Source organism: Coturnix japonica, chromosome 3 (genome assembly GCF_001577835.2).
Source record: "Coturnix japonica isolate 7356 chromosome 3, Coturnix japonica 2.1, whole genome shotgun sequence".
Lineage (NCBI taxonomy): Eukaryota > Metazoa > Chordata > Aves > Galliformes > Phasianidae > Coturnix > Coturnix japonica.
In genome coordinates, this window is record NC_029518.1 from 19,122,103 (window position 1) to 19,139,153 (window position 17,051).

Sequence of the window (17,051 nt, forward strand, 5' to 3'; positions counted from 1 at the left end):
GGAATGGCTCCTCGCAAACACTTCAGCGTCACTCAAGCAAGGACTAAGAGATTAGAGACCTCTTTGCTGACCCATGTGGGCAAATACAGATTTGTACAGTCTTATTTAAACATTTGCATATGTATCCTGTCTAAGCACCAGCATTTGAACAAGAGATGGGATCAGTCTGCAGGACTTACAAAAGTAAGAGATGCTACCAGTAATGGACCAGCCTTGCCCCAGCCTTGACCAAAGCTGCGCTTACAGCAATTCAGAAGCTAACTAGTGACAAGGAACGTGCACACTAATTTCTAAACTATAGACTTAATTACAGAAAATTACAAAAGCTCTAAGACAAAAGACAGGCTTCCATGTTATAAAGAGTAGCAAATAAATGCAACTAAAATACAAAGGGAAAACAGTGCCATAGGGAAGACAAAGCCATAGCCTAGAAAAACATTTTTTATCGTAAAAAGGAGAGCAGAACATTTAGATTAGCCCTAGCTTGTCAATGTGGAGTTTCAAGAAGACTGACTTTCTAGTCTCATTACTTTTTTCTTTTTCCTTTTGTCTTATTCCAATTAGTTTAACTTTCTATTGGATCTACAAAGAAGACACTTGCCCTACTCGGTACAGCAAAAGAGGAAATATTTCTCAAGCCCACATACAAAAACGCAACCTATTTCTTCTTCCTTTCCAACTGCAATTAGTTTTTACACTTATAAAAGGGTAAAAATAGGTTGTTCTTGGTCTTTTTTTTTTTTTTTCCTTGTTCTGTAGTTTCCAAACATACTGAGATTTCCATTCAATATAGATTCTTCCCCACTTTCAGGGGCGTCTGACCCAAAGAAAGACTACCTAGTAGGAGTTCATATCAGACCAAAATATTAAATTGTTCAAAGTACAATTCACAGCAGCAGCAAGACTCCAAATCTCACAAAATATATCTCATTTGGAACGTCCTCAAAAAAATGTACTTGAGGGCTCTCAACATAGAAAAAGTTACCTTTAAAAATCACTGGTTTTGCTTTTTCAATTTACTTATTAGGCAGTAAGATTTTTATAACGCTTCACATTTAGGTAGCTGTAGTCTCCTTATGGCATTTTTGGATCTGAGCGACCTAAGGAGCAATAATCCTCTGTGCTTTTTGTCCTTAACTGATGTAAACACAAAGAGATGGGAAGTTGGTAAATTTTATATTTACAATAGAGCAGTCACCTACATGCAGTTTCACAGAAGTGTAGTAAAGATCTAAAGTAAGAATAGATAAGTTCTGATGGAAATGGCTGGGGAAGGGCAAAGTAGAAATTTATTGAGGGCGTCTTGGAACAAGCTTTGTTTATCTTTTGCACAAGTACCGATAAGGGTGTTTCTGCTTAAGACAGTAGGAACTACTCCTGAAACTCTGCACCAATAAAGGATCTACTCAAGCACAACCAGGACAGACATCTGAAGAAAGCAAAAAGAGCCTTAGCTGAATTAAATATTTATCCCTAACCATCTCCCATTCCTCCCAGCTCCACCAGCTTAACTCAGCTCTGATACATCCACATGTGCAAAGACAAAGAAACCAGCAGACTTTTTGCTCCGTCCAGGAGTCATGTTTTCAGTGAAAAGTCAAAATAAATGTTCCAGTGGTGGCTCCTGGACTTGGGGGTTCTTTTTTGCTTTAACTTGAAGTTCTTTAGCATGATGAAAATATCCACCTCATCAACTGTGAAGCAGAAGCAAAGTGTGCTAAATCAAGCACTGTCTATAATGAAATGAAACCAAAAAGAATCAGAAAGTAAGAGCAACTTAATAGAAACGTAATACTGAAATACTCCTCTGGCGTCCTAAAAGAGATAAATTCTAAAGCTTTTGATCCTCAAGCTTGAATATACTTTACTATAAGACAACAATTTAATTATATCAAATTTAAATAAATAAAATTAAATAATACAAAATAAACCCTACCATAGAAACAGATGCATCTTCAGAGGATTTATGGTAGAGACTGGAAATCTTTTCAGCTCGCATAAGGTATTCCGCAGTCTTCCTTTTCACTGCTTCTCGACGAGTTGGACTTGATTCACCTCAAAGGAAAAAAATAAGGTTATTTTTTCTACACAGAGAGAGGTGCTAAGTAATCAAAGCACATGACTGCTTTGATTCTACCTTTTTGATTTACTTTGGGTTATTAATAATCAAAACTACAAATATGCATCTCATAATACACAAGTACTATGATATCAGAGTTCCACCAAAAAATAAAAATAAAAAATTAAACCTTGTAATAGATGAAAGTAAACCAAAATTCTTACCTAATTTTCCTGTGATAGGAAATAGGTGATAGATAGATGTGCCTATTGTAACTTGAACTGAAACAAACTGCCAATCTGAATACTATACCCCCAAAATCTCAATTACAGAAAACAAGATAAGAGCTTACGTAGAAACAATAGTGAAATTTTTGAAGTTGTTTTTCTCCCCTATTTCTAACATGGGATTCCCTAAGTATAAAGGGAATACAGAAATGCTACCAACAGTCAAATGATAACATGAGAGATGTCAAGAACTCCTGCCCAACGCGTCCTGATGCTTCCTGCTCCTTTGCTGTTGGCTTGGGGTGATGCAGTAAGGGGGGAAAAACCACTTATATCAATTATTCCAATGTCTGGATAGCTGAATATTCATTGTGTTATACCTAGTCTGTCCAAACCCTTGTAAGAGGTGACAATCCTGTAGTACTGCACAAAAATCTATGTTCACTCTAAATCCTTATGTTCAGGCACTCTCATCACAAGCAGTGTATTTTTATAAGAGACTTGATTTTTAACAACAGCAAAAAATTCAACTACCAACCAAAGAGAAAAAGACTGCACACCATAATTATCATAACTGCTAGAGCAGAAAAATGAAAATACTGTGGCTGCTGAAATACTGAAATGGCTGTCCTGGAAGATCGCAGAGTAACAGCAGAAATTTCACTTGGCCATAACAGTTGCTTCCTGCCATAACTGATGCTGTCCAAGACTTTCATAAACAAAGCCTTGGCTACAGAAGGCTTCAGAATCACCAGGTGCAAGTCAGCACCTTTCACCAACTGATCCTCAAACAGGGCAAGGAACTGCAAGGTTATCTAACAGCTACTCAAGATAAAAGACAAGGCAAGGAACAGGAGGGGTAATAAATTAAACATGCAAACACCAAACCCTGACAAACAGCAGATAGCAGAGAATAACAAAGACTAGAACTCATAAGAAAGCGATCAATGGGCCATTTGACATGCCCACCAAGTGTAACCTTGAAGAAGTTCAACCAGAAACTTGGTGACTGATAAGAAAGGAACCAGATTATTATGGGTTATTAAGAACAAGTCTCATAAAAAAAGAGCAAAATTATTACAGGATGCCTGAGGGAGACCAAGGAAAAACTTAAAAGCTTGTACACAAAACTTAACATGCAGAGTTTTATAGGAAGGATTGTGGGAAGGTTTAAGCCTCATTGCGAGATGCTTAGGGTCAGGATTAAAGGTGAGGGACAAGGTAGGGTCCCATGGGACAAGCGTGAGAAAATAGGAATGGGAATTACATTAGTTGATTGTGTGTAAGTAGGCTGCTCATCAGCACAGCTGTCTGACTGAGATCCTGTACCTGACCATCATTTGTCTTACCTTCTCACTCATCTCTGTTCTTCCTCATTTTCTGCATGTGGGTGCTCACTGCTCTCTGTGCATATGATGCAATATCAGCCTTCACACAAGACTAGCAGTTAAGTTGTCTGAGAGTCAGACAATGGGCCCAGGCCCAGCTAACAGAGAAACCTGCCCAGTGAATCTTTCCCAGAAAAGCAATAGTTCAAAACAAAACTGAGCTGTACACTTTGTCTGTGGTTATGTAGGTGCCTACAAAGGCAATGTCCTCTGCCTTTGCTCATCTGTTTGTGGCCAGCTGTGTGCATACAGAGTATGCAGTCACATGCATAAGCCTCTCAGAAATCTGCAGCATGACTGGCAGGACCCAATGGAGAGGTGAGCTGCCTACACTGATACCAAGCAGGTCAGGGCAGCAGGAGTCACTCTGATCCTTCAGTTGGACAGACCTGGTTAGCTTTAACATCTGACTCCTTAATAAAGAAGGATGAGAAGCTTGTCTGACTGCTCATATTTCTCAAAACATTTTCAAAATGGAAGAGAAAAATGAAAAGCTACATAGTAGGTTTCTTTTGAAAGTTCATGGAAAATTCCTCTAAAATAGAAGCTCTGAGTTATATTCCCTCTGCCCCACACAAGAAGAAACAAATCACAGAACGTTTTAGCTTAAAAAGTCTATCCAGTTCCAACCCCCTGCAATAGGTAGGGCCACCTCTCCCTATACCAGGCTGCCCAAGGCCCCATCCAACCTGGCTCTGAACATCTCCAGTGATGGGACACCCACAGCTTCTCTGGGCAACCTGTTCTGGTGCCTCACCACCCTCAGAGTTAAGAATTTCCTCTCTGTATCTCACCTAAATCTATCCTCTTTGAGTTTAAAGGCATTACCCCTTCTCCTTTGACAAAGAGTTCCTCATCTTCACCACAGGTACTGAAAGGTTGCTATAAGGTCACCCCAGAGCCCTCTCCAGTACGAACAATCACAGATCTCTCGGTCTGACTCCATAGGAGTGGTGCTCCAGCTCTCTGATCATCTTCATGGCCTCCTCTGGACCCACTTTAACAGTCCATGTGCTGGGGGCCACAGACCTGAATACGGTACTCCAGATGGAATCATTGCTCTTTCTTTAAACAATCCTTTGACCAAGAGAGTGAATGAGGCAGAGGGGACTTTATCACATTGCTTTTGTTCTACCAGTCATTTTGACCCTGTTAAATTACAGATTCCTCCTCACTTTTATATTGTGACTACCAACCATCTAAATGCGCGGAACTGCCACACACTCTGTCAAGAACAGAGCAGAAGAGACTTACGTTCTACTCCAAGCTCTGCTGAAAGTGATCTATTGTAACTATTATTATCCATCTCCCAGCAGGGTGGAAAAGTGATTGTTAACTCCTCAGATAGAGATACAGAGCCTTTCTCCATAAATATCTTGGACTGCATGAGGTTTAGGAGGAAGCCGGACAGTCAGAAATTCAATGCGCTTCTAGGTTACAACGTTATAGATAAGCAAAAATCTGAGTTAATTCCTCTCATTCCAAAGAGAGCAGACTCAGGTCCAGTCTCCACTGGGTAGTACTCCTCCAGTAAAATTCCCTTAGACCAGACTACCAGTATTATTCCCATCTAGAAGAAAAAATAAAACTCAATGTTTGAGCCCGGGTTTGGCAGTATCAGCATGGAATAGATGCACAGGGTTTTGTTTGCTTTTAAATAAACATGCTGCAATTTCTTGAAATATGACCAACACTCCTGCATTCATCTTTAAGCTTAGAGCACCATAAAACTTTGTTATGATCACTGGTGATCGTCAACATTCTCAAAGGCACACAAAAGTGGTAGTTGCTCAGGGAAAACAAATCATCCACATGGCAACATTAAACTCTTCAGCCAGCATTTTCTTCAAACAAACTGGTAGAAAACTGCTAGGCTAGTGTCTAAGGCTATCATAAAAGTCAAGCTTACCGCTTAATTGTTAGTTATGTGTATTTAGTTTGGATGTTTATTACCTTTTTTCAATGCTTCAGTAATTTTACAGTAATTAACGCAAACAAGATAGGCTGTCCCCTTAGAGCTGTCTTTGTTCTCCCTACTTTCACAAGACATTAATTTCAGTTTTCCTTCTCATTTTCCTTCCCGAGTAATTTGTTAAAAAACATTTACGAACTGTTCAGTCATTAAAATCTTCAGCCATTAAAGAGGGTGCAGATTCACAAACTCGACAACTTCTTGTATCTTATTCATGACCAAGATCATTATCAGTTTCATCCCTAGGAATCCTGTAATAAGGTATACGGCAAGTGGGAGCTGGAGAATTGGATTTACAGGAATAGGATTTTTATTTATATTGGTTTAACAAAGCAAAGGAAAAAGAGAAAAGCCATATTCCAATGCAATTTCCCATTTAGCCAGTCAATACCTGCACGGAAATCTGTAAAGAAATAGAGGATACAAACTCTAAAAGAGTAGAGAAAATATTACTTTAGAAGTCTTTGCACAGAGCAATGAGTGTTAACAAAAATCTCATTAAACTAAAAATAATCTTTACCATTTGTGACAAATTTCAAGTTATCGAACACTCCACTTAAATTGAATTAAGCATTAGAACACAATGCCAGAAAAAATCTGTCTCTGAGAGATGCTTCAGCTGTCAGACAGACGACACAGATTTTTTTCAAAACGGTAACATTGCCTTTTTGCTATAATATTTTTTAAAGTGAAACAAATGCGTGTTCTTCAAAGAATCCATGCATTTATTTCTAGTGAAGGTCTTTTGATTTTAACACCACATGAACACACCGAGTTTCTATTTTCATTCTGCAGTTAGCCTGCAATAATCTGAAGAGGTATCTCTCTTTAATTACAATTTATAACTTGAAAGGCGTTTTTCTTTAAATGGAAGCAAACAGGAAATGTTTAAACTGTGTCAAAGCCTTTGATGAATCTTTACAACTGCTCATAAAAGATCATCCTGCTTAAAATAATATTGATTTTTCATTTATTTTCCTAGATACTAGAAGATTTATGTTTCATCTGATCAGGATCAAAGCTTTTCCCTGCTCCTGATCACTGGGATTAAATCAGCAATGTCATTTTACGTGTTTAAAAACTACACTGCTGAAGCACAATATGAAGTGTAGCGATGCTGATCACAAAGACCTGCATAAAAACCCCCTCAAGATTCCTCATCTCTCTCCCCGTCTCTCCCTCCGCGTTTGCTACGGAGCAGCTGTGCCTCACACAGATTCACATGAATGAAAATATTAAGGCGAGAAACCACCCACTTAGTTTATTTTCCATATGACTTTCCTGTAATTATTTTGTAAACTGTTCACACAACAATATATAAAAACATCTGCAAAAACAGGTAATTAATGTGTCAAGCCAAACTAATGCATTTTTTATGGTGTCCATGCTTCGTCAACTGTAATTATAACTCTTTTTAAGCAAATGATGATGTGTTTGTTGCAATGTGCAAGTGGTTATTTTAGATGCTCTGTTTACTATTACTGCAAACAGAATATAAAAACTCTACAGCTACTTTGTCGCACACATAAGCCTTCATCTATACAGGCGCGAGCAGGCTGCTCCCTCATTTTCCAAAGGCTTCGCCTATTTCAAAGAAATAAAAATATCTTAAAATGAAAATTGGCTTTGGAAAGGCTGACCGGGCCACCCGCTGACCAAACTAACAGTAGCCAGGACATTAGGACAGCAGCCAACGAATTAAAATTTGTTCTTTAATTTTTATTTCTAAGGACAGATCAGCTATAATATATTTACAAAAACAGACGTTCCTAACAACATTCAAATGATCTTGAGGGTTTGACAGAGGAAAACCACACATATCAAAATAATTGTGCCACCAAGTTCATCTGTGACTTGCAGGCTTGTTTTCCTATAGACCATTGATCTGAATGCAAAATACACAGAAGCAACATTTCTACTGAATACGTACCCAGCAGTAGCATCTGGGAACCTAACAATATTACAAGCAGCTTTCTTGCTCAGAAGAGTACATACCTTTGAATGGTCGGCTAACTTAATGGTGAAGCACAGGGTGTTCAGGTGAGCTAGCTGTCTTTCTCAGGCATCGGATCTTCTCTATTATCATGTTGGTAAATGCCTTATGTTCAGGTGTCATGAAAAAAAAAAAAAGCTATGGAGAGGAGGGTTGTACCTTGTAAATACAAAGTGAAAAATAAAAATATCTGAGAGATATCAAGAGGTGGTGGATGCCCCTTCCCTGGAGACATCCACTGTCAGGCTGGGGGGGCTCTGAGCACCTGACTGAGCTGCAGTTGTCCCTGTTCCTTGCAGGGGAGTTGGACTGAATGGCCTTTAGAGGTCCCTTCCAATTCAAATGATTCTACGATGCGGACTGTGGAGAAATCTGTCCCTTTCCCCCCAGATAATCTAGGGTACTAACAGAGCACATTATGGATACACAAGTTCTTTCAAACTCGCTCTGGTCCTTAACTAAGAAGACTCTCCAAAGATCCAGGATGGATGCTTATCTTGCAGGATGGTAACAAACAAAAATAGCACTGTACCTTACTTGCCACTAACATATACTATATCACACATCTACTAAATCAGAGTATATATTACCCACCCAGGAATTCCATCACATCTGACCTCCTCCAAACCACTCCCCACCCCAATCAGCACATTCCTTAACTAACCAGCCGCTTGAACAGGATGTGCATATTTCCACAAAAGAGGTAAAAAGTTACCATCGCTTGTATCGCTTGTCCCAGTCCTTTGTAACCTCCATATTCCAAATCTTCCTGCTTTTTTCTCAGACTTACTAAAAATACATGTGGGCTGCCTTTGTTTAAGAGGGTATCAGAAGCGATTTGCTCCAGGAAGGAATGTCCTCTTGCAGGCTACAAGGAACTTGTGGGAGACTGCCTGTTGTGCTAACCCCAAACTCGATGTACTTAACAATTTAAACAGTAAAACTTTCTCTAAATACTGAAATCTTCAATGAAACATTTATAATTGCCAAATCTAATAGCTATAATACCATTTTTTATTTTTAAAAGTTTCTTTATCTTCTTCACAGTCTTCCTGCACATATCACCCAGCTGGATCGCTGAATTTTTCAAAGAATTGCTCTCTATAAAAATGCAAGGGAGTAAGCCTTAAAAGATTTATTTCTTCTCACAATGAAAAGAGGTTTAGCAGCACCTTCCTTATTAGTGGGTAGCCCAGCTGTTATTTTTGCCTAATTGGTTCAAGAGGACCTCTGTTCTTCTTAGGGCAAACACTTCTTACATCATGTGAAGCCGACTCCTTTGTCCATATTAGCCAAACAAAAGCTCAGGCACACTGTAAGTGACAATGCAAGTCATAATCCAGCACAGATTTGTGACCACTTTGGACACACTTTTATAACCCCGACATTTATTTCAGGAACGGGAAGAGCTGTGGATTTAGGAACAAGTCTCCAAACTTTCACAGGAGAGTGGGTAACCTTTAATCTTCAAACAATTACTTAAGTGAAACGTGGCAGGTGCTGGAGTAGATGGACACCTCAGGATCAAGGAAAGATGCTATACATTTTAGCAGCAGGTGGCAATTCGGATTTGCAAAATAAGCCCACTGGCTCCTCACCTCCATTATGCTATATATTAAATTCATGGCGATTAACTTTGGGTGGTGGCTAAATTCCACTGCTGAAAAAAAAGACAGTAAATATTAAAAAATAAATAAAACCAAAGTTAAGCCTGCTATGGTAAAAAACAGCTTGAAGCTACTTTTTTCCTCCTAAAAGAGGTTAGGATGCACCATATTTCTCAGACATAATCTTTCTCCCTTCCTGAAGGCACAGGACAGTACTCTACTATCCTTTAAAACCTCATAAGCAAAAGCACAACTGTGTGACAGTGAGTGAACATGTAAGAATTCTTCCCATTTTCTGGTATGCTCTGTGTATTTTGTGCATTTTCTTTATGGTACATTGCTCAAGACACTTACAGATCTCCACTCCCTGCAAGGTTACCAATTCCATTTGCTGCCACGAATGTCAGGTTACAAGCCAGCGGTGTGAATATTTAGGTAAATACTTCTCTAGAAAGAAAACACTGGCATATGTGCAAAAGTTAAGATTGCACAGAATAATGATGTGGACAAAATGTGTTTGAATGACCAGTCACCAGGAGACAGTAACACTCAGCAACATAAAAAAGTAACTTTCCACAAACGCTTACCAAGAAACATCTGTTTATTCAAAGAACCCCATGTTAAACATACAAGATGGTAGCTTTCCTCACGCACGTGTGACTAACTGGAAAAAAAAAGCCTAAAAGGAATGGTCAGACAGTGCTACAGGGAAGAAAAGATTAATTTCCCATCCATCTGCTAAAACTTTTAGTCTTCAGCTGCAAAGCATTTCCCCAAAAGTAAGACCTCACAACATGAGAAATAACCTTGAACACTTTCCTGTGAAACTACATAAGATTAAGGAAAATAAACCCATGACTGCTGTAAGACAGAAGGATAAGCAATGGCATCCTAGCACATATGGGAAAACAAAATGGTGACAGCAGCAATTCCTCCAACACATGGACCACAGAAATAGGAAAGCACTACGAAAGCCTAAGCAGTGAAAGAATTCACACAGACCACCAACATAAAAGAAAGGAAAAGATTTTCAAACTTCTCTATGCTAAAAGAATTGATCCTTAATTCACCTACACGGCCTGAGGTATTTAATTCTGCGGTCTGAGCCTTCAGTTAGTTTTCTCACCTGGACAAGTGCTGTCACCAAGGTCAGTCTGATCTGTTTACACTGTGCTGGAAGGAGCGTGGCAACTACTAGGGGTCTACTGATCGGAGGTTAAAAACACCACAAAGCAGAAGGAAAAGATTAACACACATAGCTGCAGCAAGTGCTGGCTAATGACAGCCCAGACAGAAGGCTGTGCAGGCAGGCAGAGATGTCTGTCAGAGAGGCTGGATGCGACAACCAACCTGCCGAGGAACCACCATGAGGACAAACTCAAATCATGGAAAGACTGGATCAACACCAAGCCGATGCTGATCTCCGAAAGAGGGAAGAAAGTATAGATGCTTACATTCCACCTTGCCACACATTAATTCACTTCACTACAATCAAATGCTATGGGACCACATTCAGAGTCACCTCTGCAACATGCCCTACACATTGGCTTAGTTAGCACCACAGTTTACCCATACATGTACTGCACAGGTATCAACCTGCAGAAGGTAAACTCCAGATCTTTCTCAGCATTTTGTGTAAAGAAATATTGAAATTTAAAATGGATCTCCGCCTCGAGTATTCCTTTACATAGCTGAATCTGGTTGTATTTACATACTAGACATCACCATACTTTACTAGCAGATGCCATACTTTACTGCTTAGCCGTGATGGTGTGTCTAAACCCAGTATGTGTGCATACAGAATGACTTCATTCAGGGTGATCTATCCAACATCTGCCCTGCAGTTACAAGTCCTATATCACTAATCTGCTCTGAAGCTCTATATGGTCCGCAGCAGGCTTGGAAGTCAGCACATTTCAGTTATGAACAGCTCATGGCCCGTATTAGCAAGAATTTCAGCATTGCCAAAAGCACACTGGAATTAGATTACTTTTTTTTTTTAGCAAACCACAATATTTTCAACATTCCTTCTTAATCCAGCTGCTTATCAGCAGACAAGTATTGCTACAAACAAGTAATCTGTTTTAGAACAGAAGAGGTGATGTAAAGAGGTAACTCTCTGCATTGTTGCTTAGAAAGCCAAATCCAAACGGTTTTATAGCATCCCCCAGTCTACTGCAATATGATGGCTTTTCACCTCCTTTGGAAGGACATGGGACAGGAAGTTCCTGTCTTGACTGGTTCCAGGCTCAGTGGAAGTTACAGCAAGGAATAAGGTGATAGTCATGATGCACAGTCTGAGCAGAGAGGTCTGAGATCAGCTGGGGGAAAACCCCAATTCTGCCAGTAAGGCTGCCATTAACCTTCCCTGGCAGAGCCCAGCACAACTCTCTTTTCCCTGCAGACAACATCACCTTGCAGCCCAAGGTGTCCTGATGGGTGGTTACCTCTAGGGCTCCGTCCTGCAAAATTTAACCATTCCTCAGCTCTTCAACAGGATCTCAAATATTTAACATTAGCATAAATAGTCCTGCAATTGGGATGCAAGGATCCTCATTTGCATTTGCCTGATGCCAACAAACTCACCCTGACACCTCTTAGAAAACAGGTCTTTTGTTTCCTCAAAGACACCGCTCTCATCTGTCACCATCACTGTGTACCTCAGAAACTGCACAGAGATTGTCACTCTCAACAACAAACACTACTCATAAGATTTTACATGTTAAAGTAATATAACACAGCTACCGCTTTGTAACAGAAGTTGGTTTCATAAGCAGTATTCAACAAACAAGCAAAGGTGCTTTTTAATCTGGAAGCCAGGAGCATGCTCATGGAACAGCCACGGCTTTTCTCCTCTTTTCACAAAGCACTGTCTTTCTGGCATTCTGTCAGTCGTGCTCCTGTTTGCATTCCTGGCTCCATCACAAGTTCAGATCACAGCCCATCATAATCCCAGTAATTAGAAACAAGTCGGTTTGTTTTCAGTATATCCAGAAATATCACCTAGTTGCCTAAAGTATTCCCAACATTTCACTGTATATGCATTTCTGGGTTAAAAGTCAAAGTCATTGTATCAAGGTTCCAGTAATTTGTGTAATTTCTGTTCCAGCTCTGTTTACTGGATAAACATGAAAATAGCACAGAGCAGTGAGAAATCGACATTCACAGCCTGCTTTCAAAGACACCAACAGCTTATCTAGAAGCCGTAGATAACCAGCACAAAACACAAATACCTGGGAAACATAATTGTGGCTGCAAAGCTGACTTACGTACCATGCACTTCATGCAACGAGGTCCACACTGCCTAGCTGAACCAGCCCCCTAGAGTAAATAAATATTAATTGTGCTTAGCCACAGCTGCTGCACAGAACACAAATACCCCAGATCTATGACAAAGCGAATGGATCACACACCTTCAGATGTTAATATGTAACCAAGAGCCTCGCATACAACAGTCTAGGAATGAGCAAGTTTGTTTTCTAAGCCACAGCGAACACAGTTTGTGCTTTTCTACACAATACAACTGTATTGCTGTGTCTGCTCTTGCTCCATCATGTCCTTGAAGCAACTGAAATGCAGCAACATGCAACAGCATTACTATGTTTTTACAGCCAAGATCCATAAGGGATACAACTGGAGAATGGTTGGAGTTGAAGAAAGAAGAGCAATTCACAGCAGAAGGAGCAGGACTCCCTTCTTTACTCCAAAAATCCTATTCTATAATTTCAGCCCCCACAATCAATTTATTTTCTTCCTAACATAAATTACGTTCCACATCGAAGTCAGGAAAGCACTGACTTCCAGCCTAGAAGTCGGTGGCTTGCAATCGATTAGTGCATTTTTTCCATCACTGGGCCTGAAGCAACGCATTGACCTCAAAGTGCTCTGACATGCTAACAAAACAAACGAGCAGCTACAACTGTGAACCAAAGTTACTATCAATTAACATATTTATTTTCTAGTACTGTTAAAAAGTATGAAAATTTCAATTTCTCAAGCAAGTCAGGAGTGTGACATGCACTCCCAGCTTGAATTTCTGAAGGTCTCAGTTCCTGGAGAAGTGCTCAACCAGCCTACGCAACATTTACAGACCTGCTTTGTGAAAGTGCCAAAATCCTGTACACGGCAGAACCCAGAAAACACAGAACAGGATCAGAATCGGTGTAAATCAAGGAAAAAGAAAGTGATGGCAGCCATTCCCTCTGCATGAATATGAGGGAGCTCTAGCAGCAATGAAAAATGTGAAGCTGCAAGAAGAGCAGGTAGTTCAGGGACTGCCATTGCAGAATTTGTTCTCCTTCCCACTGGCAAATACATTAGCATTGAATGCATATATGGAGCAGAACCAGGCCCAAGACATTTGTAGGGCAGACATCCAGAGACCAAGTTATACTACAGCCTCTCGGAGCATATAACTGCCTTCATTTCCCATTGAACTCAAGATGGACACTTCTTTGGTGTAAGCCTGTGCTGTCTCACCCAGCAGCAGTGCTACCAACTATGAGAGCTGAGGTCATCGGGAGCATGACAGACAAGCTGCCTCGGCTGCCTTTATGGAAGCCTGCTACTCCTAACTAAACAATAAGTCTGTAAACTCACAGTAATAAACTTACTCATACGTGATTTTGAAGAGGTAGACTTAAGAAGCAAGAACTTCTTGTGCCAAGCCTAAAGGAGTGGCTGGCAACAGAGAGATCTTTATCTTTTAGATATGCCTAATCAGTGTATGGAGACATTTCACTTCCACAGTAATTCTCAGAGAAGTTTCAAACACAGGGGATGGATGATGGTTCTTTTTCCCTCATGTACGTTAGTTATGTTTCCTAATTATAAGCATCAATTTCTATTTCCTTGGTGCCACCATGTGGCAAAAGCATGTACTGCCATTTTACATGCAAAAGCCACTTCCAGTTTGTTCTAAAGAAAGGCTGCATTTGCGATGCCTGTGTTGAAAGGTACGGTCACTTTAGATTGGTGTGTAAGTGTACATGAATGCTATGTTTCACTTTCAGAAAATACATACACTAATTTAGACAAGAAAGGGTAAAAAAAATATTGAACAGCAAAAGACAACGCATTTGGCAACAGCTGAACCACCCTCGTTGTTGAAACAGGCACATTATTATCCACATGAAATACATAACCAGAGGTGTTTAAGTTGCTGAAGTGGCAGGGATAAGTGTTCTTTATTGCAACATACAGTGAACATTCACAAATCAGCATTAAACTTATCACCCTCAAATTAAATGTACAAGAGCCAACTCCTGGATTGGGTTTTTCCATATAAGTTTTGTTTTTGTTTTGTTTTGTTTTTTTTGGGGGGGGGTTGGTTTTTGTTTTGTGTGTGTGTGTGTGTGTGTGTGTGTTGGTTTTTTTAAACTGTCTTCATAGATGTTTAAAAAGCATAATTTTTTAGGAAAGGCTTTATAAAGAAGACATCAGAGTCTCCTTGCCAGCTTGCAGAAGCTCACAGGAGAACGCAAGATGATCTGGATTCATGCAGATCTAAGCTAAGTGCCCAGCAGAGGATGACCATCAACATCCCTCCCATCTCCACAGCCATGCAGAGTGACACAGAGAAAGGAAAAAAAAAGAGCTGACTACCTAGAACCAGTCTGTACACATTTCTACTCCCAAGGGAAGGCATTTTGATTACACGGACAAGCCATGACAAACAGCAAAGCAGCAGCCCTACGGACACCACTGAGACAGCAAAAAACAGAGGTGAATTCACTTTTGCCAAAAAGTTAACTGACATTTTATGCAAAGTGAACACCTCTAGCCTCCATCATTAACTTACCCATTATCTTCTGCTAGCCCGTTAAAGCAGCTCAGTAGGTTAAGTTCCATTCCTACAGTTGTTCACAGGGCTCAGGCCACTGCTGAGCTCTGTACAGTGATGCAGAACAGGCTTCTACCTGTACATGGTTTGGTACATTAGCATTTAAGTTCAGCTCTGGAGCAGCTGAATGTTCATGTGCTGTATGCTGTCAAACAATGCCACAATTCTAATCTCACTCATTTGATCTGTGTCAAACAGAAGCACAATGCACAGACCTTGAATTCACTCCAGGAAACAACAGATCTCTTCCTGTGGTCACTCTATGCAGTTGTTGGACAAAATGCAAATACATGAGGTTAGCCCTCCAGATTCTCAAGAACTAGAGATGGAAAGGGATAAAACTGTTCCTTGACTGACAGGGTATAAGGAGGCTCTACAGAAGTTTACATGGAGTTACAATTCATCAGTTAACAACGGCTTCTACAGATATATTGACGCATCAAAGCCTCCTGAAAAAAAAAAAAAACCCTGTTCTTCTCCAGCAGCATAAGCATGTAAATTTTTATGCGTCTTTTAGCTAGAAACAGGAGAACAGTTAAACGAAAGAAGCAAGAGGCTGTGAGCCAAGAATACTTCTAATCCTGTCGTGATTGAAAAGTTAACCTGAGTCTGCCTCTCCCCATGCGTAAAATGGGGATAATTAATCCTCACTTAACCATGTAAATTAAATAATGTTTCAACAGTGCTGCAAGTGCCACATATTAATTAATGCCTAGGTAATAAAAAGGAAAGAGACAAAAGTGGAGCACTTTGCTACTTACCTGCAAGTCAGAGGTTGTACTGCAATTTTGAATAGGGGATATTTGGCACTTGGAAGATTAGACCCTAACTTATTATTCAAATCTTAAAGAGAAAAATTTCTCTCTGTCTTGCAAGCACACCAGCTATCAAGTAGACGAAACCCAGGCACACACTGTTCTGCATTTTGTATCACCTCTTTGCAACAAAATAAGCAGATGTAACTAAGGAAATGCCATAATCAAATACCTATAACCAAAGGTAAAACAAACAATATGGGAGGATCCATACCTTGAACACCTTCCAGAAGTAAATCAACACCCTTTCTATAAAAGCTGAAGGCAGTTTCATAGTCTTCTTCTTCCTCCTTTTTCAAGGCCAGCTTTATCAACTCGCCTGCTTTCTCTAAGTAATCTTGTTTGCCAGGCTTGGGTTTTAAGCTTCCAGAAAACAGACCGTGGCTCTCCCTCTCTCCTTCAGGTTTGCTCCACTCCTGTTCAGATGCCACAGTGCTTTGTACTGGGGGCTCGGAAGTAAGGCAAAGGCCAACAGCTCTACTGGGAGAACTGTGATTGGATGCCATTCCATCGTCTAATTCAGCAAGAGAGTCTACATCAACCGTCAGAGAGATCAGGTCACTGTCACTAGAGAAGCCTGAAAGCATGATAAGACAAACATTTGTTACTCTCCATTATATTCCACAGGAACATTCATAATTCTTTATCACATCCAAATATTTTAGCTTTCTTTTCACCTTTCCAACTTCCTAAGACGCTGAGCACAAAAATTCTCCAACTTAAGAATGGCTTTTGAGTAACCAGAGAAACGTGTTTTATTTAAAAAGTTAGCTACAAACTGCAGAGCAGTTCTTCATTTTAATATTGAGAATGGAGAGACAAACATCTAGCACCCTACTTTAACCTTCAAAGCCTGTCCACTGCTGGGCCCCATGAAACTAAACCTCCCTGTGTGAGTGCTGTGAGAACAGCAGGAGCCAGATCATTGTTGCAAGATCTCTATACACACTGTATTAAATCAGAAAGTTGAAAACTATTCAATTAGGACTTCAGATCCACAGAGTTTGTCAGCTTGTGCATCACGCAGCATTCTAATTCGTGATTACCATATATACTATTCCTTCATTGTTAAGATGTGGTAACAAATGGATTAGCTTATACCTCTTTCACTGGAATTTCACAGCTAGCACATCTTATTGTATATACAC

General features: G+C 40.0%; 1 protein-coding gene across 4 annotated transcripts in view; it reads right to left on the reverse strand.

The window, feature by feature from the left end:
* RPS6KC1 (ribosomal protein S6 kinase C1) overlaps nt 1–17,051 on the reverse strand; it is a 79,610-nt gene that overhangs the window by 43,751 nt on the left and 18,808 nt on the right. For all 4 annotated transcript variants that reach the window (XM_015857288.2, XM_015857287.2, XM_015857289.1 and 1 more), the window contains 2 exons: nt 16,118–16,480; nt 1,937–2,055 (listed from right to left, as the gene is read on the reverse strand). In XM_015857288.2, the coding sequence (XP_015712774.1) occupies nt 1,937–2,055; nt 16,118–16,480 (482 nt within the window). The remainder of the gene's footprint in view (nt 1–1,936; nt 2,056–16,117; nt 16,481–17,051) is intronic.